General features: G+C 48.1%; 2 protein-coding genes across 11 annotated transcripts in view; one reads left to right on the forward strand and one right to left on the reverse strand.

Moving 5' to 3' along the window:
- Positions 1-18,612, forward strand: part of ADIPOR2 (adiponectin receptor 2) — a 63,182-nt gene extending 44,570 nt beyond the window's left edge. For 4 of the 5 annotated variants that reach the window (XM_085024820.1, XM_021091197.2, XM_005664110.4 and 1 more), the window contains 6 exons: positions 4,180-4,299; positions 9,085-9,256; positions 11,904-12,090; positions 12,260-12,447; positions 14,332-14,525; positions 16,164-18,612. In XM_085024820.1, the coding sequence (XP_084880946.1) occupies positions 4,180-4,299; positions 9,085-9,256; positions 11,904-12,090; positions 12,260-12,447; positions 14,332-14,525; positions 16,164-16,292 (990 nt within the window). In that variant the 3' untranslated portion in view covers positions 16,293-18,612. The remainder of the gene's footprint in view (positions 1-4,179; positions 4,300-9,084; positions 9,257-11,903; positions 12,091-12,259; positions 12,448-14,331; positions 14,526-16,163) is intronic. The other variant, NM_001007192.1, reaches the window with a different exon arrangement.
- The window catches only part of CACNA2D4 (calcium voltage-gated channel auxiliary subunit alpha2delta 4), a 94,674-nt gene continuing 87,733 nt past the window's right edge, over positions 16,106-23,046 (reverse strand). For 4 of the 6 annotated variants that reach the window (XM_084957062.1, XM_084957064.1, XM_084957061.1 and 1 more), the window contains 6 exons: positions 22,903-22,923; positions 22,029-22,146; positions 20,964-21,076; positions 20,641-20,723; positions 19,739-20,299; positions 16,106-17,509 (listed from right to left, as the gene is read on the reverse strand). In XM_084957062.1, the coding sequence (XP_084813188.1) occupies positions 20,195-20,299; positions 20,641-20,723; positions 20,964-21,076; positions 22,029-22,146; positions 22,903-22,923 (440 nt within the window). In that variant the 3' untranslated portion in view covers positions 16,106-17,509; positions 19,739-20,194. The remainder of the gene's footprint in view (positions 17,510-19,738; positions 20,300-20,640; positions 20,724-20,963; positions 21,077-22,028; positions 22,147-22,902; positions 22,924-23,046) is intronic. The other 2 variants (XM_084957063.1, XM_084957065.1) reach the window with 1 other exon arrangement.

Consider the following 23,046-nt stretch of genomic DNA (forward strand, 5'->3'; position numbering starts at 1 on the left):
GCCAGAGCCACAGCAACGTGGGATCTGAGCCGCGTCTGCAACCTACACCACAGCTCACGGCAATGCCGGATCATTAACCCACTGAGCAAGGGCAGGGACTGAACCCGCAACCTCATGGTTCCTAGTCGAATTCGTTAACCACTGCGCCATGACGGGAACTCCTGTTTTGACAATTTTTTTAAGGTCATGGAGTTGTGCCCACTGGTCATTAAGATTGCTTTTACATGATTTTGGCTTGCAAAGTTGTTTTCACATCCTGCACTGCCATGCAGAGCAAGGGCTGCCTGTGTGTGGGATGGCCTCTTGGTCTAGTGTCTGTTGTGCACAGAAACAGGCTGTTTCATAACTACAGCACTGTAAACGGAGTGACCAGAGGAGGAACTCTGTGGACCTGGAGTTGAACTTCTGACTCTGGCCTTTTCTGGGTGTGTGACCTTGAACACATGGTTTAACCTCAGGTTCAAGAAGGTCAATGAATCCTTCTTGAAGTTTTTGAATGAACATTAGCATCTAGCCCCACCACTTAGTATTAAGTAGCTCACTCTTACTAGCATCTGTCACAGTGAGGGACTGATACAATGTGTCTCATGTGAACACAATGTTGAACCTGGCATTACATAATTTAAAGTGTATAGACCCTCTTAGACCAGAGTTTCTCAACTCTGAGTGACATTTAGGCCGATAGTCCTTTGCACTGTAGGCCCCTACTTGCTAGATGCCAGTAGCATTCCCACCACTTGTGACAAGTAAAAATGAATCCGGACATTGCCAGATCTCGCCTGGCAGGGGTGAGGGTAAAATTGCCCCTAGTTGACCTCACACTGCTATAGACTTTATTTTCTTAATTTATTTCTCTCCTGTCTCCCTTGTCTCTGTTGCCAAAGCAAGTTTGCAGATGCAAAGCTAGTGATGCTCTGCTTGCCCTGACCTCAGCCTTTAAATGCTCTGCTTTGTTTGCAGGGTAACAAAACTCCTTAATCTCCAGACCTTTAAGGAGCTGGTTCCTGCCTAACTTCACCTCCACTCTCACCCTCCTGGGTTTTTTTTTAAAGCATTTTGCTGGAGAATAATTTAAACACAGTAAAATACCCAGATCTTAAATATATGGTACAGTGACACTGCCCGTGTCTGACGACCACACAGATCAAGATTCCAATTATTTCCACCATGTCGAAACTTCTCCTTTGCCCTTTGCAGTCAGTAATCCTCCCCTGTCCCCAGAGATCAGCATTATTCTGACTTCTGCCCCAGTAGATTTGTTTTGCTTTCTTGTCATTGGCCTTAATATAAACATAGTCATGTGATACATACTCGTAATAGTTGGTCTCTTTCTCTTGGCGTTTTCTGCTGCTCACCCACATTGTTTTGTGTCAGTTTATGTTATTACTGAAGAGTGTTCTATTACATAGATATATTGCACTTGTTTATCCAGTTTCTTACAAATCCTAAGTTTTTATTTCTTACAACAATTTCTTATAAATGTGTAAGTTTTTGACTTGTGACCTCTTTGCTTCCTTTAAAAATTTTTTTTGAATTCCCATTGTGGCACAGTGGAAACGAATCTGACTGGTAACCATGAGGGTACGGGTTCAATCTCTGGCCTTGCTCAGTGGGTTAAGGATCCAGCGTTGCTGTGAGCTATGGTGTAGGTTGCAGATGTGGCTTGGATTTGGCGTTGCTGTGGCTGTGTTGTAGGCTACAGCTCCAATTCGACCTGGGAACCTCCATATGCTCCAGGTGTGGCCCTAAAAAAGCAAAAAAAAAAAATAAATAAAAATAATTTTTTTTTTTTTACTGTGGCAAAATTTATAATGTAAAAATTCCCATTCTAACCCCCTTTAAAGTATACAATTCTGTGGCCCTAGACTTTAAATGATGAAGAAATTCAGAAGAGGCACTTAGTTGACTAGCCCCTATATTCTCTGGTGGAGTAAGACACTCTTAGATATTACAGTGGCTTGTAGCCTTCCAAAGGGCTGTGTTACTAAAATTTCACGGGGTTGGTGGAAGAGATCTTAAAGTGCTCTTAGCTCTCGGGGTTGGGGTGGGGAGTAGTCTGCAGGGAGGAGAGATGGAGAAACACTGGGCTGGAGGAGTTAGGAGGTTTAAATAGGAAAGTGATGGTGATGGGCTGGGAAGGTAGGTTTAGGTAAGTAAAGAAGGGAGGCTGGTTTATTGGTAGAGAAGCAGATTCACAATAGTTTTCTGGAAGAGCATGATGTTTTAAAAATCGAGATTGAGTGTGTATCATCTCACATGCTACTTAATAGCCTATAGTTACTTTGAAACGTGAAGAGTAGGAAAATATAGTCTTAGGATTGCTTTTTAAACATGTTCAAGTTCAGTGGCAGATTACCTCCTGCCTCTTTGTGGTCATCTTTACTGGTCAGCTTTCTGGAAGATCATTGTGCTTCTGTGTGAAGTTGTGTCGTGAGCAGTGCTGTTAACCTCACCAACAGAGTAGGAATTGGCTTCCTTGTGGCGTCATCATTCTCTGAGTGACAGAACCCCCACATTTTAGAGAATAGAGAAGACTAGAGGTTTAGTTTAAACTTCTCCTTTTATTTTTTTTATTTTTATTTTTTGTCTTTTTGCCCTTTCTAGGGCTGCACCAGCAGCATATGGAGGTTCCCAGGTTAGGGGTCTGATCAGAGCTGTTGCCACCGGCCTACACCAGAGCCACAGCAACTCCAGATCCAAGCCACACCTGTGACCTACACCACAGCTCACAGCAACACCGGATCCTTAACCCACTCAGTGAGGCCAGGGATCGAACCTGCAACCTCATGGTTCCTAGTTGGATTCGATTCAGCTGCACCACAATGGGAACTCCTAAACTTCTCCTTCTTCTTCTCATAGAAATGAGAAATGGAGGTTCAGAAAGGTTGAGAGACTTGTTTGAAAGTCCATTGGGGAGTTCCCTGCTGGTGCAGCAGGTTAAGAACTTGGCATTGTCACTGCAGTGGCTCCAGATGCTGCTGTGGTGGTGGATTCCATCCCTGGCCTGGGAACTTTTATTTGCTGTGGGCACAGCCAAAAAAAAGAAAAAGTCTGTTGATATTAGTGGTTGAACCGAGCTACGACTTGACTCTCCTGAGTTTTAGCTCATTGCCCTTCTTACAACATCACTCTGTCTTAACCTGTATGTTGCTTGACTTGGAAGTAATTCTTAATTTTAGTGATTTATCCCTTAAGACCTATCCAGATTGTCATGTCTTCCTGCATTTCCTCAAAGTGATCATTTGTTCAAGTATGTACAAAGACTGGGTTTTGGCTTTTTTTACTTTTCTACTTTGTTAGTTTTAATCTTGGGCCACTTAATTTAACTTCTTTCCCTAATGTTCTCCTTTTTTTTTTTTCTTTTCTTGTCTGTTTACCTTTTCTAGGGCCACTCCCGGGGCATATGGAGTTCCCAGGCTAGGGGTCAAATCAGAGCTGTAGCCACCAGTCTACACCAGAGCCACAGCAACACGGGATCCGAGCCGCGTCTGTAACCCACAGCTCACGGCAACGCCGGATCCTTAACCCACTGAGCAAGGCCAGGGATCGAACCTGCAACCTCATGGTTCCTAGTTGGATTCGTTAACCACTGCGCCACGACGGGAACTCCTCCCTAATGTTCTTTATATGTTTAATGGGGATAAGAATATTAACCTAATAAGGTGGCTGTCAGGATTAAGTTAGATGGCCTTTCATTTGTGCTTGGTATATTTTAAGAATTTAGTAAGTCTTAGGGAGTTCCTGTTGTGGTGTGACCTACATCACAGCTCATGGCAACGCTGGGTCCTTAACCCACTGAGGGAGGCCAGGGATCGAACCTGCATCCTCATGGATAATAGTTGGGTTCCGGTTCTGCTGAACTGCAATGGGAACTCCAGTGAATGTAATTCTTGAAGCATTCAGGCTACTCCTGGAATTTGCTACTGAAACAAACATAGGAATGCTGTTGTCATAATTCATCTATCTTTCTGAGAAGCGTCAGGCAACTCTTGGTCATTTCTAGAATTCATAATTCTATAATAAACCTACCTTAATTCCTATATTGTTACTTGTCTGAGGCCTTGTTTTGACCTTAAGAGAATTTCACTGTAATTCTTCAAGGGAGATGTGTCGTTTGCATCCTTTGGCTCCTTGTCTTAGTCTTTGACTGCCCTTGACTGTTCTGTGGTTGCCTTGCAGAGCTTGGAGGAGCCTGAGTGTGACAATGAGGCGTCTCAGGAAGACGAGGGATTTATGGGCATGTCTCCCCTCTTACAAGCCCACCATGCAATGGAAAGAATGGAAGAGTTCGTTTGTAAGGTAAGGTGGCCTGGCTTGTCATTTCCATGCTGTATGTTTAGCCCTTCCCAAGGAGAATGGAGCGCCTTGGCCTTGGGCGTACTTTGTGGATGGTGTGCAGCACAGTAGGGCAGAAGTAGTGTTAAGACTGTAACTCTGGTCAAGGCCCAAGACACTGGTTTGCCTGTAGCAGCGTAAGGTTGTGGTAAGGCTACAATACCAGCCGGGAAATGGCCTTCCTGATAGTAGGTTAACAGAGTGGATGTCAGAAGACAGACAGAATGAAAGACAAGACAAATGAAACAAATTTGGAGATGTCTGATGATGCCTAAAGATGTGAAAATGTCGTTTCCAAGTCCCCTGAATCTGCTGTACTGTGACAGCAGACGTGCTGCTCTTAGGGACTGTGGGCAGTCAGACTCCTTTTCAGATAGGACTTGCCCAGTTTTCATGCACATCTGGTATTTTCAGTGTAGCTGGTCTCTTTCCTGATTCATTAGGGCCCATGTGGGGATTTTTTCCTCTAGAATGGTGACTGGTGGGTTGCTTGCTTAGAGAAAATGGTGAGGGACACTGGTTCAGGTAAAGCACCTTGATTCATCTGATCCCATAGGATCCTTTAGCAGGTAGAAGCTAAAGTCAACACAAGTCAGTGTGTGTGTGTGTAAATTTATTTATTAAACATTTCTGAAGAATTGTTGATCATTTAGAGAAAACATTTTTCTGACATTTAGCTTTTAAGTGGGTTTTATGAAACCAAGACTTTTAATGCATGTAGTCAGTCTCTGATCCTGAAAACTAAATTTAGGCTCTCCTACATTTACCATGATGCTAGAAATAATTGGGACTGGTTGATTTGGAGTACTGTGTTTTGGGTCCGAGCCAAGAGGAGAGCATCTAATTTGAGTATAGGCACCCCTTCCAAGACAAAAGGATGGATGGGGAGTGGTGGTGGAGGGGCTGAACATTTATGGGTCTGCTTTTAGAGCCCAGGTTTTTTTTTTGCTTTTTAGGGCCGCGTTTGTGGCATATGGAAGTTCCCAGGCTAGGGGTCAAATAGGAGCACAGCTGCCAGCCTACACCACAGCCATAGCAACGCAGGATCCAAGCTGCCTCTGCAGTCTACACCACAGCTCATGGCAATGTTGGATCCCTGACCCACTGAGCGAGGCCAGGGATCAAACCTGTATCCTCATGGATACTAGTCGTACTCATTTGTGCTGAGCCACAGCAGAAACTCCCTAAAACCCAGGATGTTTTAGTCAGTGTTTGAAAATGGTAAAGAAAAAGCCAGGCAGAACAATAGGCCCATTCTAGTAACCACTGTCTCAAGAGAATGTGCACAAAGGAATTTAAAATATATACTTTTTCAAAAAGCAGGTTTGGTGTTAAATCTCTCAAAGTTGAATATTTAGTGTCAGCCACTAGGAATTTTTCTATTTACGGGTCAGTGGGGTCCTGTTGCCTGACTTTTTGTTCTCCTTTCTAAACTCAGAATAAAGAATGAAGCAAATAAAACTTTCCAGGTTAACAGCTAGAGGGCGAATGAATAGGGCATTTATTTGTTTGCTATAGACTGCGTGCGGTTTTCTGAAGAAAAACCGCACAGAAATTATTACGATTCCCTTATCACCCACAGCAGCTTATCTGTGAGCAAAGGAGAGAGGCTTCCTGGGTTGTTCCACCCACTGCGGCCTGAGCTGCCCACCCTGATAGCCCTCAGAGATTAGTGACATAGGTCTCTATTTCTTGGGTTGGAAGCAAGTCAACAGTTTACTTTTTATTTTTTTAATTTCTTTTTTGGCCATACCCACGTCATAGAAATTCCTGGGCCAGGGATTGAATCCGAGCCACAACTGCAGCTTACGCCATAGCTGCAGCAACACTGGATCCTTAACTCACTATGCCAGACTGGGGTTCGAACCCGTGCCTCCACAGAGACAACACGATCCTTAACTTGCTGTGCCACAGTGGGAACTCTGTATGCTGACAGTTTAAAATGAAGTTACTAGAGTTTAAAATGAAGTTACTGGAGTTTAAAATACAGTTACTGGAGTTTCTGTTGTGGCTCAGCTGGTTAAGAACCTGACTAGTATCCCTGAAGATGCAGCTTTAATCCCTGGCCTCACTCAGTGGGTTAAGGATCTGGCATTCCCCTACCCAGAGCTCAGTTGTGGTGTAGACCGACACACCTGTGGCTGTGAGTGTGGTGTAGGCTGGCAGCTGCAGCTCCGATTCTATCTCTAGCCTGGGAACTTCCATATGCTGCAGGTGCAGCCCTAAAAAGACACACACACAAAAAAGTTACTTGTCAGAGTTCCTGTCATGGCTCAGTGGTTAACAAATCCAACTAGGAACCATGAGGTTGTGGGTTCGATCCCTGGCCTCGCTCAGTGGGTTAAGGATTCGGCATTGCCGTGAGCTGTGGTTGCAGACATGGCTTGGATCCCATATGGCTGTGGCTGTGGTGTAGGCTGGTGGCTACAGCTTCAATTTGACCCCTGACCTGGGAACCTCCATATGCCGTGGGTGCGGCCCTAAAAAGACAAACAGACAAGTTACTTGTCACCTTACTGGTGTACTTTCCATTTTGGAAAAGCTTTTCTTATAGGAATAAGGGAAGTGAAATAATTTAGACTTTTATAGAATGGCCAGATTTGGTCTTGGTGTCTCTTTTTTCCCAGCCTTCAGTTGCCATTTTACCAGCATAGACAGGCCCATGTGGGAATGAGAGATGTTCTGTGGGTAGTTTTTGTTTTAATTATATTTTGTGCATTATAATTATATGGTCTAATACAAACCTAGTGGACCATTGCTAATTAGGCATTGTCCTTCAGGCTTATAAATAAGTGACTAAGCTGTGACCTTGGGGAGGAGAGAGAATACCTATTTGGGTTGGCACTTGGCTGCACTGCAGGGTGAGCCCATGGGGGCAGTGTCTGAACATGACACCACTCGCAGTATGATCATGGAAGCACAGCTCCTCACTCTGTCTTTAGACCCCCAGGATGTTTGCTTAGAGCCAATCACTCTGACCACTCTGACGTTGTATGCATATGCAACTAGTAAGAAATGTGACAGGTTTTTGGGCCTGTTTCAGCTACGATTACACATTAACACTTTCCATATGGTCACAGCTGAGCTGTTGGGGTGTTGTGAACTGCCTTGAGGGAGGTAAGGATTGATTTCTATCTTTGAAAGTAAAACTTTCCCAAAGTGAAACATAGTAGTAGTGTCTTGTTAATCTCAACTGTTACCCAAGTTCAAATTAGACTGAAAAATCAGTATCTTGGGGTGACTTTTTCTCTCCAGGAAGCCCTGCAGAGGAGCTTAAACAGCTTTTCCGTAAGTGGCGGCACAATTAGCAGTAGACATCCACAGTCTAGGCTAGTCCTTTGGTGTTACTGTATTTTCTTGTCCCTTGGGAACAAGCAGGGAGTGGCCGGATTGGCACAGGCCTCAGGCTTTGCGTTGAAATGCGGGGGAGGGAGGGAGTAAGTGTTAAGAGGGCCACTCCTGTGCTTCTGTTGTTAGTCCCCACTCCCTTTGGAGTCCACAGAGGGGTCTCTAAAAATGTCCCTAAGGAAGGATACGAGAGAGTAATGACCAGGAGGTGTTATGGAGCCACAGGGTAGGCACAGTGGCTGGAGGTGTGTGGTCCAGCCGTGTCCCTGCACTCTTCCTCAGTTTAGCAGAGGCTTATGTGGTCCTGTCTCTCTCTCGGCCGAGAGACATTAAAAGGAGCCAAGCGGAGGGGATGATGGACTGGGGGAGGGGCTCCTGACCCCTTTCCTTTACAGTCTGGTGGGGGGAGGGTGACAACAAGGAGCAGGGCAGGAAGGCTGGTCATGAACTCTCAGGCGGTAGCCTGTGGGGCGGTCAGGGCTGCACACCCCTTTTGGGGCGGGAACTGGGATTTGCCAAGTCATTTATTTATGGAGTGCTTTGGGTCATTTCCTTTGGTCCTCATAACCTCCTTCTGTCCTCATTTTATAAACGAGGAAACCGAGGCTTGAGGATTGTATGTTAATTAAAGCTAATTAATTAAAGCTCATTCAACTAGTTAATGACAGATCCAAGATTTCCCGACTCCTGTGCTTTCTTTCCTGCATCCTGTTTGCTGTGGTAGGAGGAGAAAGAGTAAGCAGGAGGGAGAAATTTTAGCAAAAGGTACATGAGTGTGAGCCTGTGTTTTTTTTCCACAAATAGGAGCATTAAGTATAAAATGTTCTTGGTGGAGTTCCCGTTGTGGCTCAGTGGTAACAAACCCAACTAGTATCCATGAGGATATGGGTTCAATTCCTGGCCTTGCTCAGTGGGTCAAGGATCTGAGGGTGCCACAAGCTGTGGTGTAGGTTGCAGATGCAGCTCGGATCTGGTGTTGCTGTGGCGTAGGCCGGCAGCTGCAGCTCTGATTCGACCCCTAGCCTGGGAACTTATATATATATGTTGCAGGTTCAGCCCTAAAAAGCAAGCAAGTAAATAATAAATAAATAAATAAGTAGTCTTAGTTAATATGGCATGGATTTTACAGAGGTACAGTCTGGTGGAGGATGAGGGCTGGGTGCCTGCCTTTAGCCACTCTTGGGTGTTTTCTGTAAGTTTCATTTACTCGTCCCTTTCTTATGAACCCCCCACCCCCACCATTGTAGAAAATGTTTTTCCTCGAGTTTTTAAAAAACTCAGAATCTAGGACATTATACCTCTTGAATGTTAGTTTTCTTACTAAAAGACAAGTGTGGTAAGAGATAGTTGTCAGTGTTGCTTAACTGACAGACTCAGAGGTACTGGGTGATACTCTTCCAGGTGTGGGAAGGTCGATGGCGAGTAATCCCTCACGATGTGCTGCCTGACTGGCTCAAGGATAACGACTTCCTTTTACATGGACACCGGCCCCCCATGCCCTCCTTCCGGGCCTGTTTTAAGAGCATTTTCAGAATACACACAGAGACGGGCAACATCTGGACACATCTCTTAGGTATGTAATGGTGGTGTGAGGGGATCACTCTCTCTCTCCCCCACCAAGGTATTGGAGGGTAAAGACAGAACAGAAAATGGGAAACATCGCGGCTCAGCGGAAATGACTCTGACTAGCATCCACGAGGACAAAGTTTCGATCCCTGGCCTCGCTCATGGGTTAAGGATCCGGTGTTGCCGTGAGCTGTGGTGTAGGTCGAAGATATGGCTTGTCTCCTCCGTGGCTGTGGCTGTCCCTGTGGTGTAGGCCGGCAGCTACAACTCCGATTCGACTCCTAGCCGGGGAACCTCCATGTGTCACAGGTGTAGCCCTAAAAAGACAAAAAAAGAAAAAAAGAAAAGAAACCAGAACTTAGAAAATGTATTTTGTACTTGCCATTTTTGTTTTCTGTATTTCTAACAATGTGATTTCTCACCGGTTGTAATTATCCTGGTTTACATAATGATTTCATTATAGCCGAGTTACATTTTTCTCTACTAGATTTTCAGACATGCCCTTAAACCAGGCCAAGGAAAAGGCACCATACAAAATGGAGTATAGTGTTTTAATGAGCACGGAGAGGAGGGTAGTTATGTAATAGAAGTAAACTGATTTTTTGAAATTCATTACTTAGACTATTCGCTATTAAATTTCAGTTTGGTTTGAAGTAGGATGTGATCTATGATATTTTTTCCCATCATGACTGTATATTGAAGAAAGAGTACAGTGGGGGAGAGAACAGTCCTCAGCAAATGGTGTTAGGAAAGGCTGAGCAACCAGTACGCAATTGACTAAAGTTGGACCTCTAACTCACACCATATAGAAAAATTAACTCCAGGTGGTTCAAAGACCGAAACAGAGGAGCTAAAGCTATGAACCCATTAGGAGAGACCATAGCTGTAAATCTTTATGACCTTGGATTAAATTTCTTAGAATTGACACCTAAATTGTGAGCAGCCAAAGAAAAATTAAATTGGACTTGATCAAATTAAAAATTTTTGTATGTCAGGGGACATTATCAAGAAAGTAAAAAGATAACCCACAGAATGGAGACAGTGTTTGCAAATCATGTGTCTGGTAAAGGTCTAGCAAAGAACTCTTACAGCTAAACAACGGAAAGATAACTCAGTTTTAAAAGTGGGGAAAGCATCAGAATAGACATACAAATGGCCAACGAACACCTGAAGAGATGCTCAATATCGTGACTCATTTGAGGAAGTGCAGTGAGATAGCACTTCACATGTACTAGAGTGGTTCTTACCAAGGAAGTGGAAAATAACAAGTCTGCCAGGGTAGGGGATATAGAACTCTCATGCCTTGCTGGTGGAATATAAAATGGTGCTGCCCTTACAGAAGATGGTTTGGCGCTTCCTCAGAAAGTTTAGAATTGTCAGCAATTCTCATTCTAGGTATATACCCAAGAGAATTAAAAACATATTCACACAAAAATGTGTACATGGATGTTTTTGGCAGCATTTTTCACAGTAATGCTCAAAAGTGTAAACAACCTGAACATTTATGAGCCAATGGATAAATAAAATGTGGTATATCCATATAGTGGAATATTATACGGCCACAAAAAGGATGGACTGCAGATAATGGGCCACATGAGTGAGCCTTCAAAACATTGTGCTAAGTGGAAGGAGCCAACAGAGGCCAGTGGTTGTGTCGTCTATATACATGAAATACCCAGAATGGGGAAGTCAGCAGAGATAGGAAGTAGGCTAGGTTGTCTAGAGCTGTCTAGTGGGAATGGGAGATAGCTGAACAGGCATGGGACTTTCTTTGGGCTGATGAAAACATTCTAGGGTTGAATAGTGGTGGTGACCACACAGCCCTGTGAGTATACTACACAGTGTCTGCCCTTACCCCATTTGAGGGGCATTTCTATCCCTCATTGAATTTCCAATGTGTCTCCAGGTTCCAGGCTGCTGGTGTAGTCAGTGTGGTGCATGTCCGATAGAGAATCATGTCAAGTTGGTTGATGACCTCTTATTCGAGGGTAGCTCCTTTATTAAGTGGATCAAACAGAATCACTTAGTTATGTTTAACTTCTTAATTTATGTGCCTGTCTTGTGTTAAGTGGCCTTTCCCTAAGCAATAAGAACATGGGATCTTCCTGTGAAGAACAGTTTAAAAATTGGTTATGCAATGGCCCAAATAGGCATTTCATTGTCTTTAACTCTTGAATCTTCTGGACCAACTGGTGAGGACCAGAGAATCATAAAGTTTCCTGACAGCTGTGGATGGAGGAAAACTGTATTTCCAGGCAGAGTTTGGTATATCAACATTCATTGCAAAAGAAATTGCAAAATGGGCCTTTGAAACCTGGGCTGTAGCATGTATGCCAAAGACTGTGTAAATCAAATTTTACACTGGGTCTAGAGATAGAAGTGGGCTTCTTTGGTTTTCTAAAAATAGCAGCATTGTCTGTTTTTTTTTTTTGATTATGCTCTTAGATAAATAGGTTATTCTTTGTACTTGGTTTGTGAAGCTAAGGAATATGTGATACCACAGTGTTTGGGGTAGACCAAAAGTTTGGATAAGGTTCAGTTATTTGGGAAAATTTTCTCATGGAACTTTGCATTATGAAGGATTGAAAACATAGTATATAGCACTGTGCCTTCAAAAGGATAACCCTTTCTCTCTTCCCATACTCTTTTCCTAGGTTGTGTGTTCTTCTTGTGCCTGGGGATCTTTTATATGTTTCGCCCAAACATCTCCTTTGTGGCCCCCTTGCAGGAGAAAGTGGTTTTTGGATTATTCTTCTTGGGGGCCATTCTCTGCCTTTCTTTTTCGTGGCTGTTCCACACAGTCTACTGCCATTCGGAAGGGGTCTCCCGGCTCTTCTCTAAGTAAGTACCTGTAAAGGCCATATTTTGGTTGGTGACTTAGAGTCGGTGGGTCAGGAAAGTACTTCCAGCAGAATTGGCAGAATCCTTGATACCATCTGCTGGGAACTTTGATTGGAACCTGTAGCAGGCAGTTATTTTTAACAGGAAATGGATTTTTTTGCTCTTCTAGACTAGATTACTCCGGGATTGCTCTTCTGATCATGGGAAGTTTTGTTCCTTGGCTTTATTATTCTTTCTACTGTAACCCGCAACCTTGCTTCATCTACTTGATTGTCATCTGTGTGCTGGGCATCGCAGCCATCATCGTCTCCCAATGGGACATGTTCGCCACCCCTCAGTATCGGGGAGTAAGAGCAGGTAAGAGTGTGGGGAGGTGCTGTCCTGGACACTCATTCATGGGCCAGAAGCCATGTGTTTCCCTGGAGGAGGGACGGGCCTTGGCCTGCACTGCCCTGTGTTCTTTCTCTGCATTCCCTCACTCCTCCAGTCGGTAACTGTTTGAATCTGCCTTTTGGACCTCAGGGAAGGTCCAGGAGGCTGAAACCTTTTCTCTACAAACAAGAAATGGGGGACATGGTATGGCTTTCCTGCCTGGGAGGGACCCCACAGGGTCCTACTACAGGTGTCAATCCCCTTTCTGTTTGATGGCCCTCAGTCTTGAGGCGAACAGGTCTTGGATGGGAAAATTACTCTGTAGACAGAAGCTCCATCGTACACGCTGCAGGGGAGCTGGGTCTCACCAGCTGTGCTCAGCCAGGGTTGTCTGCGGGGCATGTGACCTGGGAATGTCTTTGCTGATTGGAGCAAGTGGAGCCGCAAGGGCTGCTCTGTACCCATCAGAACCACGTTCCTGAGCCTTTGGCTTTGACCACTAGCAGCCTCTGCTTAGCCCAGGGAAGAAAAGAGCAGTGAGAGAACAGGACTGCGGAAGCTTTCTGTCAGGAGAAGGGGAGGTGGGAAAGGTAGTCACCGCTTTGGCTCTCTTGTTCGTGTGTCTCTGAGGCAGCACTGCCTCTGCTCTGCCCTCCTGGACACCTCTCTCATTCCCAAGTGTGCAAGGGGTACGGTTGCACGGTAGTGCTTATTGTAATGTCCAAAGCAAGAAATAGACTCTGTGTCTTTTGAGGAAGCCTACCAAGTGACAGTTTGTTTTGCAAAGGTCATTATTAACTGTGTGTCAAAATGCGGGAGCAGTTACTGGCTGCTGTGAGGCCTTCCTGTGTGCTTTGTTGATGCAGATTTCAAAATAGTTTTAGATCCAAGTTACCTTTAAACCTTTTTGATCATGACATTTTCTATTATAACCTTAAAAACATGTATGTAATACATAAATTCACTGTATAAAACTTGGAAAAACTGATACCTAACCCTCCACCTGACAGTCTGATTTTTTTTTTTTTTTTTTGCTTTTTAGGGCTGCTCCCTGGGCATATGGAGGTTCCCAGGCTAGGGGTTGGATCGGAGCTGCAGCTGCCGGCCTACACCACAGCCATAGCAACGCAGGATCCGAGCTGCATCTGTGACACTGGATTCTTAATCCACTGAGGCCAGGGATTGAGCCTGCAACCTCATGGATGCTAGTCAGGTTCACTTCCACTGAGCCACGACGGAAACTCCTTGATATTTTTTTTAGTCTAGTTCATTTAAAAAGTTGCTGATCCGATTCAGTTTATCTTGTAATCTAGGTCATATCCAGAAGTTTGAAAGCCTCTGACTTTGATGGCAGTCTGGCTGTGGTGGAGCCAGGCTGATAGATTTCTGTACCTGACTGGTACCCTGGGGCCTGGGCTGTCCAGGGCACCTTTCTCATCGCTTCTCCCACCCTCCACCCTGGGACTTTAAGAAAGATAAATGTGTAAAACTGCTCTCTACCCTAATCTGTGTGTTTAAAGAAGCAGCATTTAGCACTGCTTTAAGCCAACTCCCCGAGCTGTCTGTTCCTGGAACACTGAGCACCCTAATTCCAAACCCCTGGAGACGACTGACTTGTTAAGATGAGCCTTTGTCAGCAGGAGGCTCTTTGCGATTGTAAATAGACTCTTGTCTAGAACTTGGCTGTGCTGTCTTGCGTGGCAGAACCCCAGACAGAGCTTGAAGAGCCCTTTTTCCTTTCAAACAAGAGGCTAATGTTGCATCCTGCTTAGGGATATTCAGCTTACGGAATCACAGGTACTGCGATTGCCCAAGTTGTTCTTCCTTGTTTCTCTTCTGCATTTTTACTGTTCTTTTCTTGACCCCTAGGAGTGTTTTTGGGCCTGGGCCTGAGTGGAATCATTCCTACCCTGCACTATGTCATCTCAGAGGGGTTCCTGAAAGCTGCCACCATAGGGCAGATTGGCTGGTTGATGCTCATGGCCAGCCTCTACATCACAGGCGCTGCCCTCTATGCTGCTCGCATCCCTGAACGCTTCTTTCCCGGCAAGTGTGACATCTGGGTAAGTGTGGTCACGGGCTTAGTGTGTATTCGTCCATCTGTTGGTGGGTTGTTGGCAGACTGGGAAGTGAAATAGTTGAAAAAGTTTTAGACACAAAATCCAGAGATCTGTATTCTAGCCCTCAGCTTTCCCTCCTTAGCTGTGTCTCTTTGGGCAATAAGTGCAATAATAACTAACATTTATTGGCGCCTGGCACGGTACTGAGGGAGTACTTTACATGGATGGTCTCTTTAAATACATTGGCCTTGTAAAGTGTAGCAGCTGTTATCAGTGTTCTTATTTCACAGATACGGAAATGAGGCTCAGGGAGATTAGGTAACTACTTATCCAGCATCCCTGGCTATTAAGTGGCAGGCATGGAATTTCTGTCTGCTGCTGTGCACTATCCCGCAAGTCTTCTTTGTCTGGTTTCCTGGTGTATGGGAGGAGGGTGATAGGCCAGATTTTTACTGAGGTCCTTTTTGATACCAAAATTCAGCGACTTGTAACAAAAGACTGGTATCTGTGTTTGGTTGGAAGAGGAGATGGGATAACTACAGTTGTTAAGAGAGGGGGAAAAAAAGTACAGGGCCCAGGAGACAGAACATCTTGTAACTAAAGATGGCCTGAGATATTTTCAACAGTACAGTGGTGTTTGATAGGGAATTTGGCCTTCCAGAATTCTGTTCCTCAGCCAGTTACTGATTATATAGACTGAGCTGATCTTCTAGTCTCTTCAGAGATTTAGTTTAGCTACTCTTTAAAAAGAGAGAAAATCCTAATTCATCTTTTGAAGTTCAGATGATCAGATATATCTTTCTGAGATCACCTCATCATAGTTTTGACGTTGATAATGGAGAAATTTTACCACCCTCCCCCCTTTTCTGCAAATGAATCCCCATTGCTTTTATAGGAAGCATCTCTTCTAAAATCAGTGTCTGTCCCTTGATAATTAGTTTTGCCATTGTACTTTTTCATTTGGAGACTAAAATGAGAGAATAGTGTTTTTTTGTTATATTGTTGTTTTGGCCGCGCCTGTGGCATGTGGAAGTTCCTGGGTGAGAATAGTGTGATTCTGCAAGTGATATTTGGTGCACTGAGCAAATACCATATCCCCTTTTAAGGTGTGTACTAGCCTAGTCCTCAACAGAACAGGTTAAATCAGACCTGTCACATGCTTGTAGAAGCTTCTGGCTTGAGAAGGAAGTAAAAGGGCTTGTATTCCTAGTCTTTTGAAGTCACATCTCATACATGTAATTTTAGCATCTTTGAGCTGAAGTCTGGCTGCCTGATGGTTGACTGTGCCCCATCCTGGAAGTCCCTCCGTTTTCCTAGAGCAGCTTTTAAATGACCAGGGCCCTAGTGCCTGAGCCCATGAATACCGAGGAAAACACCCCTGAGTCTGCCCCAAGTCTGCCAAGTCCTCCAGTGTCAAGTGTGTACGTGAGCTTAGGGCCACAGCTTGACTTCTGTGGGCACAGCTGGCCTCGGCCTCAGCAGAAAGTGATACGCTTAATGGATCTTCCCGGAGCTTCAGTGCCTCCAACTCGAGTTCTGTCACGTCCATCCATCCTCGCTCTCCCTGCTCAGTATACACGATCTTAAAATCTTCGGCCAATTTTTAATAATGTCGTCTCCCCCTGCCCCGCTGCTCTCCAGTTTCACTCTCATCAGCTGTTTCACATCTTCGTGGTGGCTGGCGCTTTCGTTCACTTCCATGGCGTCTCGAACCTCCAGGAGTTTCGCTTCATGATCGGCGGAGGCTGCAGTGAAGAGGAGGCACTGTGACACCTGCCAGGAGCCGGGACTATGACCCCGACCGGGGCCTGCGGCACCTGCAGGCCTCCCTCGCTGGCCCTCGATGCCAGGACCAGAGGAGCCCCAAACGCGGCAGCCTCAGGGGCCTTGTGACGCCCCAGGGCTCCATGCGGTCCATGACTGGGAAGAGAAAACAAATAAATCACACCTCAAAGGGTGGGGAAGAGGAAAGACGCCCGAACCCTGACTTGTTCTTGGCGCTGCTGGCTGAGGGCTCCATGAGACCCCAGGCAAACTGGCTTCTGATCGGTATCCTGCTCATTTCTAGACGTGGGGACAGTGTAGTTGGAGGTTCCTTCTCCCTTCCTCTCCTTCAAACAATAATACAGACCAATTTCGGTGAACATTTATATTCTATTAAGGGGTGAGAGTGTACTTTTAGATGCTCTTTTGGGAGAACAAAGAAATTAATGTAAATAAGATTTCTAACTTACTGTTTAAATACAAATTTATATAAATGTTTAAAACATAGGGGTAGGGGAGGGAGGGAGAATTTTTGTATAGAACGAAACATGCAAGTACCACACACTGTTTCAATTTTGCACAAGTGACTAGGATGATCAGGTGACAGCCCTGGAATGTATAATGCCTTGTGCACCCAGGTGCCTTCGGAAGGCTGGCACACCTTGGGCCCTGGTGGGGCAGAGCGTCCAGCCCAGCAATCACGTGGCCACTCTTACGCCTGAGTGCCCTTGTGGCCCCGAGGTGGAAGGAAGTGCATGTATGTTCCCGGTGGAAATAGCACGTGAAAGGCTATCAGGATGTGTTAGATCAAGGCTCTAGTGATGGTATTGTTTGCGAGACTGACTTGTCTACTCTTGACAGTGGCCCTTTCTAAGGAGCAGAGCCATCTACTTGGCAGAGGGGTTGGAGAGGGGAGACTCTTAGTATCAGACCTCATTCCTTCCTGGCATCCCCTTCAGCTTACTGGTTGCGAGGGGGACAGTTCTCTGTATTTTTGCTACGGAGCTCTGGAAATCCCTGTGAGTTTCGCTCTGTTAAAAGCACTGCCCTGAGGTAGTCTTCCTCCTGCTGGGAATGAAGATCGACCTTTCCCTGGCATCATAGTTCTTGGCGTGGAGCCAGCCACAAAAGAGGTTCTTTTGGGTCCAGGTGCCTCCTGACTCATTTCCATGGGCTTCCTTTGCATCAGGCAAGTTTCATCTGTGTTAACTGTCCTGGTAAACCTAGGTGACAGACGGAAACAAAGCCAGTGGAATGCTTACAAGGCATTGCTATTACCTACCCACCACAGAGTTACCAGCATTCCCAGGACCCCCCTTTTTAGGGATAGTGTGGTGGGAAGTTTTAAAAGGAAATGCGGTATGTTATTGCCAGGGAGTCTGGTAGAATCCCTAAAGATGTCTTTGAAGGGATTCTTGGAGTGGAAAAAGGCTGCTTCTGTCCCAGAGGTGGCCCCTGTGGTGTCAGTGTGGAGTGTTTCCTTGGTTCTGTTTCTCCTTTCTCGTCCCCTCCCATCTCCAGCAAGTGGGAGCCAGGAAGGAAGACTCCACCGTGGACCTTGGGGAGAACTTGAGTGTTGTGGTTCTGAGCAAGGTCACTGCCCTGGGTCCTGGGTAGACCCAGTGAACGACTTGAGCTGCTGCCGTGCCCAGCAGGACAAGGAACAGTATTACTTCCCTGGGGCAGCCCGCCCGGCTGGGCCATGGCCTCTGGAGGGAACATCCTCCGTTTTATGGGAGCAGCAACACATATCAGAAGCCAGGCTTGCTCTGTGGTCATGCCCTGGGGAGTCAGAGGGCCCAAGGCAGCCCTGTGCCACCAGTGGCAGTAGCAGTCTGGGCCCTTGTTGCCCCACACCCCAACGGAGCTGGCCTGGTTCAACATAGCACAAACCCTTAGGAGAAAAGGAATAAATGCCACCGACGCGCCCCCTGACCTCGGGGTGGGGGGCCCACTTCCGTGTATGTCTGCGCGCAGCCCGTTCCCCACCTCCGCGGTCTTACCAGCTCGCTGAGAACCCTCACAGGTTGGCGCCTGGATGCCTTACTCTCAGCAGTCAGGGGCTCGCTTGCTCTGCAGATTTTTAATTTCCTTTGGGCCCTGGGCTGGTTAGGACCTCTACAGCTTCATCCTCTCACCATTAAATAGTGGCCTTTTCAGTATTGTCCCCCTTCCCCTTTATAAATTGCTGAAGCCACAAAGCACACTTTGGGGATCATAGGTTGGGGTTCCGGAGAGGCATTTGTGTGGTGGTTCCCTTCCCCATGGGATTTCCCTACTTGCTGTGTTCTCAACTTGTAATAAAAAGAACCAAATGGAACATGAACTTTTCTTGGGGGTTTCTGTTTTTACACTGCCTTAACGCCATAGCTTTTGGTACTTCTTGCTTAAAGCTGCAATTTAGACACTGAAGCTTAAAATTTTGGAAACTTCCCTTGAGTGCTGGAGCCCAGACTGAAAAAGCTCTCCAGGAACTGACTGTTCAAGTTAAGTAAGATCTTGTGGAATTATTCATAGTATTTTTTGGCCACCAGAGAGGTTTTCTATACTAAATAGACTAGCCTAGGACATTTAGGGGGTGTGTACTCAGAGGGCTACCAGTGTTTTGAAAGCTCTCTTGCTCTTGGTCATGCAAAGGAAGAGGGATTTCAGGAATTTCTCCCCCAGTATCTTGTCATTGACTGAATGCCTGAATGCCTTAGGTTTTTTTAACCTGTCTCTGAAATCAAGGTGACAGGACTTTAGCTTGAGCCAGGCTGCCACCTGCTGTCCTTTGGTGGTGGTAAAACTACCAAAGTAGAGAGAAGGACAGTGCTGACCTCTGAAGGCCAGACTCCAGAATGTTCTGTTAACCCAGGTGAGTAGCAAGCTTGGTTTATGAGAAACGGTCTTTGCTTCCCTTGGTTCTGAAAGGGAGCGCCAAGCCTTAGAACCCACTTCCGGCCACGCAGAGACCCAGACCCTGCTCTCCCTTCCCAGTGGACTCTGGAATGTTCCCCAGAGTTCCAGACCCCGGGACAGAGTCGGGTAGTCTCTTGCCTACCAGCAGCCAGAGAAAGATCACCTGCCGGTGGGACCTGGGCATCCTGGGGACCTGGAGTTGGCCCTCAGGAGCCCCCTGACCATGTCAACCATGAGGGACACTCTCCTGCACCTCTGCTTGGCTGCAGTGTTGGCTGCCACCTCCCCTGAATTTGCATCCTCTTCCGCCAAAGCAGCTTGTATCTCACCCTATTGGCTCTTTCTTAGAGATGCAGACATTCTTTAATTAGAGCTTTGCAAGACATTTTTAGAATTTTTAAAAAAACATCAACGGTTTGTGAACATCACATGCAGCCACGTTAATGTAAAGGACCCTGCCTTTCCTCTGTCTCTCTCCCTGTCTGTCTCGCATACACATGCAGGTAGTTGACGTGCAGCGGGGAGACTGAGCAGCCCTGCCGTGCACTCACCCCGGGGCGGCTGCATTTCTGGTGGGCGCATTCCTGCTCTCTTCTCCTTTCTGCTGTTGGCCTCATTCTCCTCCTTTTTCTCAGTACCTCTAAGTCCTTGGATTCCACTGAAGACCACCTGGATTCCTGAGAAACAGCCGAGCCTCTCCGGAGTCTAGCTGGAAATAAATTCTGTCGTGGTCCCCACCGAGTTCATGGACTCCCAAAGAGGGGGACGGAAAGGAGGATGCACATTGGGACTTGGGTGGACAGTACCAGGCACCCTGCAAGGTTTTGGGGGAGCGATTTCTGGCTCCAACCAGCACTCTTGGGAGGCAGGGACCATCAGCCCAAGCTTGGGATGAGTGTTGAGCTGGGCGAGGATCCCACTGTAGAGCGCTGGAGCCCACATCCACTGCTGACGTGCCAGTGTCTCTGGAAGGATTGACTTGTCAAACAGGTCAGACTGGGCAGGGGTCACTGCAGCAGCCGGGGTGGCAGCACCCAGGCACACAGAGGTAGCAGGAGCAGGGGGTGTGAGGCTGAGGTGTCCGAGGTGCCACCACAGTCCTGGGCGTTCTCCTGTGAACCCAGAACATTCAAGGTGAGGTAACTGTCCCCAGCCGAGGCCGGGTGTGTGTGTGTGGGGGTGTCTCTGGGACTAATTGAGGCCAATGGCCCGGGGAAGGAGGGAAGTTCCAGCAAGTGGAGGCGACATGGCCTGGCCCCTTTGTTGGACCCCTCCATTCTGGGGAAAGGAGAGGCTGTTCCCTCGGCCCTCAGCCTTGGTCAGCCCTGAACTGTACATGTGTGGTGAGTCCACTTGCCACGGAGGCACCTGTGCAGCTGCATCTGTCAGCATCCAGAGGGGCCCAGGTTCACGGTTTGGGGAAGAAGCCCCACCCCGACCCCCGAGCCCCCACCTCTGGATGGAAGGCATGGCAGGTGTCTGGTCGCCGGCGCAGCTTCTGGGAGCGCATCCTGTCACACTTGACAGAGGCGTTATGTGCAGAGCTTGCCGTTAAGGTGGACACACCTGGTGATGGAGCTGATTCTGGAGATTCTGGAAGCCGAGTTCTGGGAGAACTGACCCCCTGGTGGGACCAGCTGCCCTGCAAGTCGCTTCCAGGGTCAGGAGGGGCCCGGAGAGGGTGGCCCCCACCTCTCAAAATCTGAGCCTCTCAGTGTCATGTCCTCCCCTCCTCCCACCTCCTTGACCCATCCATCCCGAGGATGGGGAGGATATATTTGACCTCCATGGCCTCTTGAAGGACTGGTGGGAAGATGCTGCAGTCACAGGTGGGGTCTGTCACCAGCAGGAGAAGGTTGCTCTTGGGAATCTGTTGCATCACAAATGTCCTGTAGCAGAGAGATCAGGGGGGTGGGGGGGCAGTCCTCCGTGGCAGCTTTACCCTGAGCCTTCTGGGACGTGGAGTTGGGACCAGCTCAGTCCAGGGGCAGCCCAGGCCTGTCCTGACTACCAGCTGGCCTCATGGCTTGTTTTACCCACAAGCCTTTGCAGCACTGCTCCTTTCCCAGCAGATTGTAGAAGTCGAGGAAGCTCAAACATTTGGGGGGGGGCATTTTTGAGAATGAAAGGACTTGCTACTGATATATGCAGGGACAACAAGCATAAGTCAAGACCTCACAAAGCAAACGGGGATGTGTGGCCATCTTTGCCCTGAGCAGGTGTGGGGGCAGGCCGTGGGATGCAGTACTCATGCTTGGCCACAAGGTGGCACCAAAGTCCTGCAAGCTGCCCGTGCAGGGTGCAGGGGGGCGGGAGGGGGGCCACAGTCACACACCAGGCCTGCTGCTTCAGGCGGCAGCCCCTGCTCAGCATTTCCTAAGGGATGGATGGTCTGGGGTCTCAAGCCATCCCAGGAAGCGCCCAGGGAGTGGCACACTAGTCGAGAGGACAGCCTGGAGGAGGCTGTTGACCCCGGCTCAGGTCTAGGTCAGAACCTCCTGGCAGCAGGCGGCTCCAGGTCTGAGTGGGAGTCAGCAGGACACAACTTTGACCAGGCCTCCCGGGGTCAGGACCAGGCAGAGTCTGGTGTGTGTGGGGGGCCAGTGGCCTCCCCTCGGGAGCCAGGCACAGAGCCAGAGGAGCCTGGCATCCTGGTCATTCACGGGGTACATCCTTGTGCCTCTGGGGACAGGCTTCTGCAGCACGCTGACTCTCCTTCCCAGATCTGCCCTCACTGCCCCCCCTCCGCCCCCATACTGCATATTCCCCCAGCCTGGCCTGTGGGTCCCCCGCTGGGGAAGTGGGGACCCCTGCCCTCTCCCACCCGAGATGCCCGCGCACTTCTGGCAGGCTCCACACTCGATGATGCCGTTGGCCTCCTGGACAGCTGTCTGGTGCACGAACACGGGGTATGCGGTGTCGCAGGGCTGCAGCACATCCTGCTTCTTGTGCTTGTGGGCTGCGGGGACATGGAGAGGCTGTGGACTTGAGAGGGCCTTGGCCGCGCCCGCGGGGACTGGCATCAACATTCCGGGCAGTGTGGTCCCTATGTCCGCTGGCCACAAGACTCAGGACGTGTTGGGGGTGGGGGGAGGAGGGAGAGCAGCTGTGTGTGACCCTCATGCTCGTGTGACCCTGGGGAAGCCACCTCTCCCTTCACTGTCAGCAGTGACATCCTGGTCTGAGAAGAGGGCAGAGGGTCTGAGAAGAGGGCAGAGGGTCTGGGGCTGCAGGCCCTTCACCCTCTCACCCCCAGTCTCCGTGGACCATCCCACCAGGTGCTCTGCAGACACACCTCCTGGACAGGCCTTGGGCTGCTCCCTGTCCTGGGCCACCTAGCTGGACAGGGGCCCAGCACCCAGCCTCCTAAGCTGTGTGGTCACTTGAGTTGGCTGAGGAATAACTCGGCAAGCACAGGGCAGAGGCCCTGGCGGCCGCCCTGGCAGACCGTGTCTACTCCAGGGGAGAAGAGCTGCTCATGTGCACAGGCCACACGGCCTTTGGGCTACACAAGCCTTTCTTCCCGGACAAGGTCTGGGCTCCATGCCCAACCCTCAGGAATGAGACTCTCCATTGGGAGGGGCCTTTGGACAAAGCAGGACAGAGACACCGGACACCTTTGGAGTCAGGGGTTCAGGAGGGAGGGGACCATCCGCCTGGGTGCGCTCCTGGGACAGCACCAAGCCCGCCCTGGTCTCCCCACTGTTCTACTTACAGTGATGGAAGACGGTCTTGGCTGCCCAGGACACACGGCCCCGCACGGGTCATGGTGATGGCACACGGGGTAGACGATGAATGGCGTCACACAGAATGTTGTTGTCACGTGGGATGGATGATGTCACATGGGGTAGACCAGTGG

Source organism: Sus scrofa, chromosome 5 (assembly GCF_054392235.1).
Source record: "Sus scrofa isolate SSC_HxYL_T2T_F1_AM1 chromosome 5, Sscrofa_HxYL_maternal_Yorkshire_Landrace_v2.0, whole genome shotgun sequence".
Taxonomy (NCBI): domain Eukaryota; kingdom Metazoa; phylum Chordata; class Mammalia; order Artiodactyla; family Suidae; genus Sus; species Sus scrofa.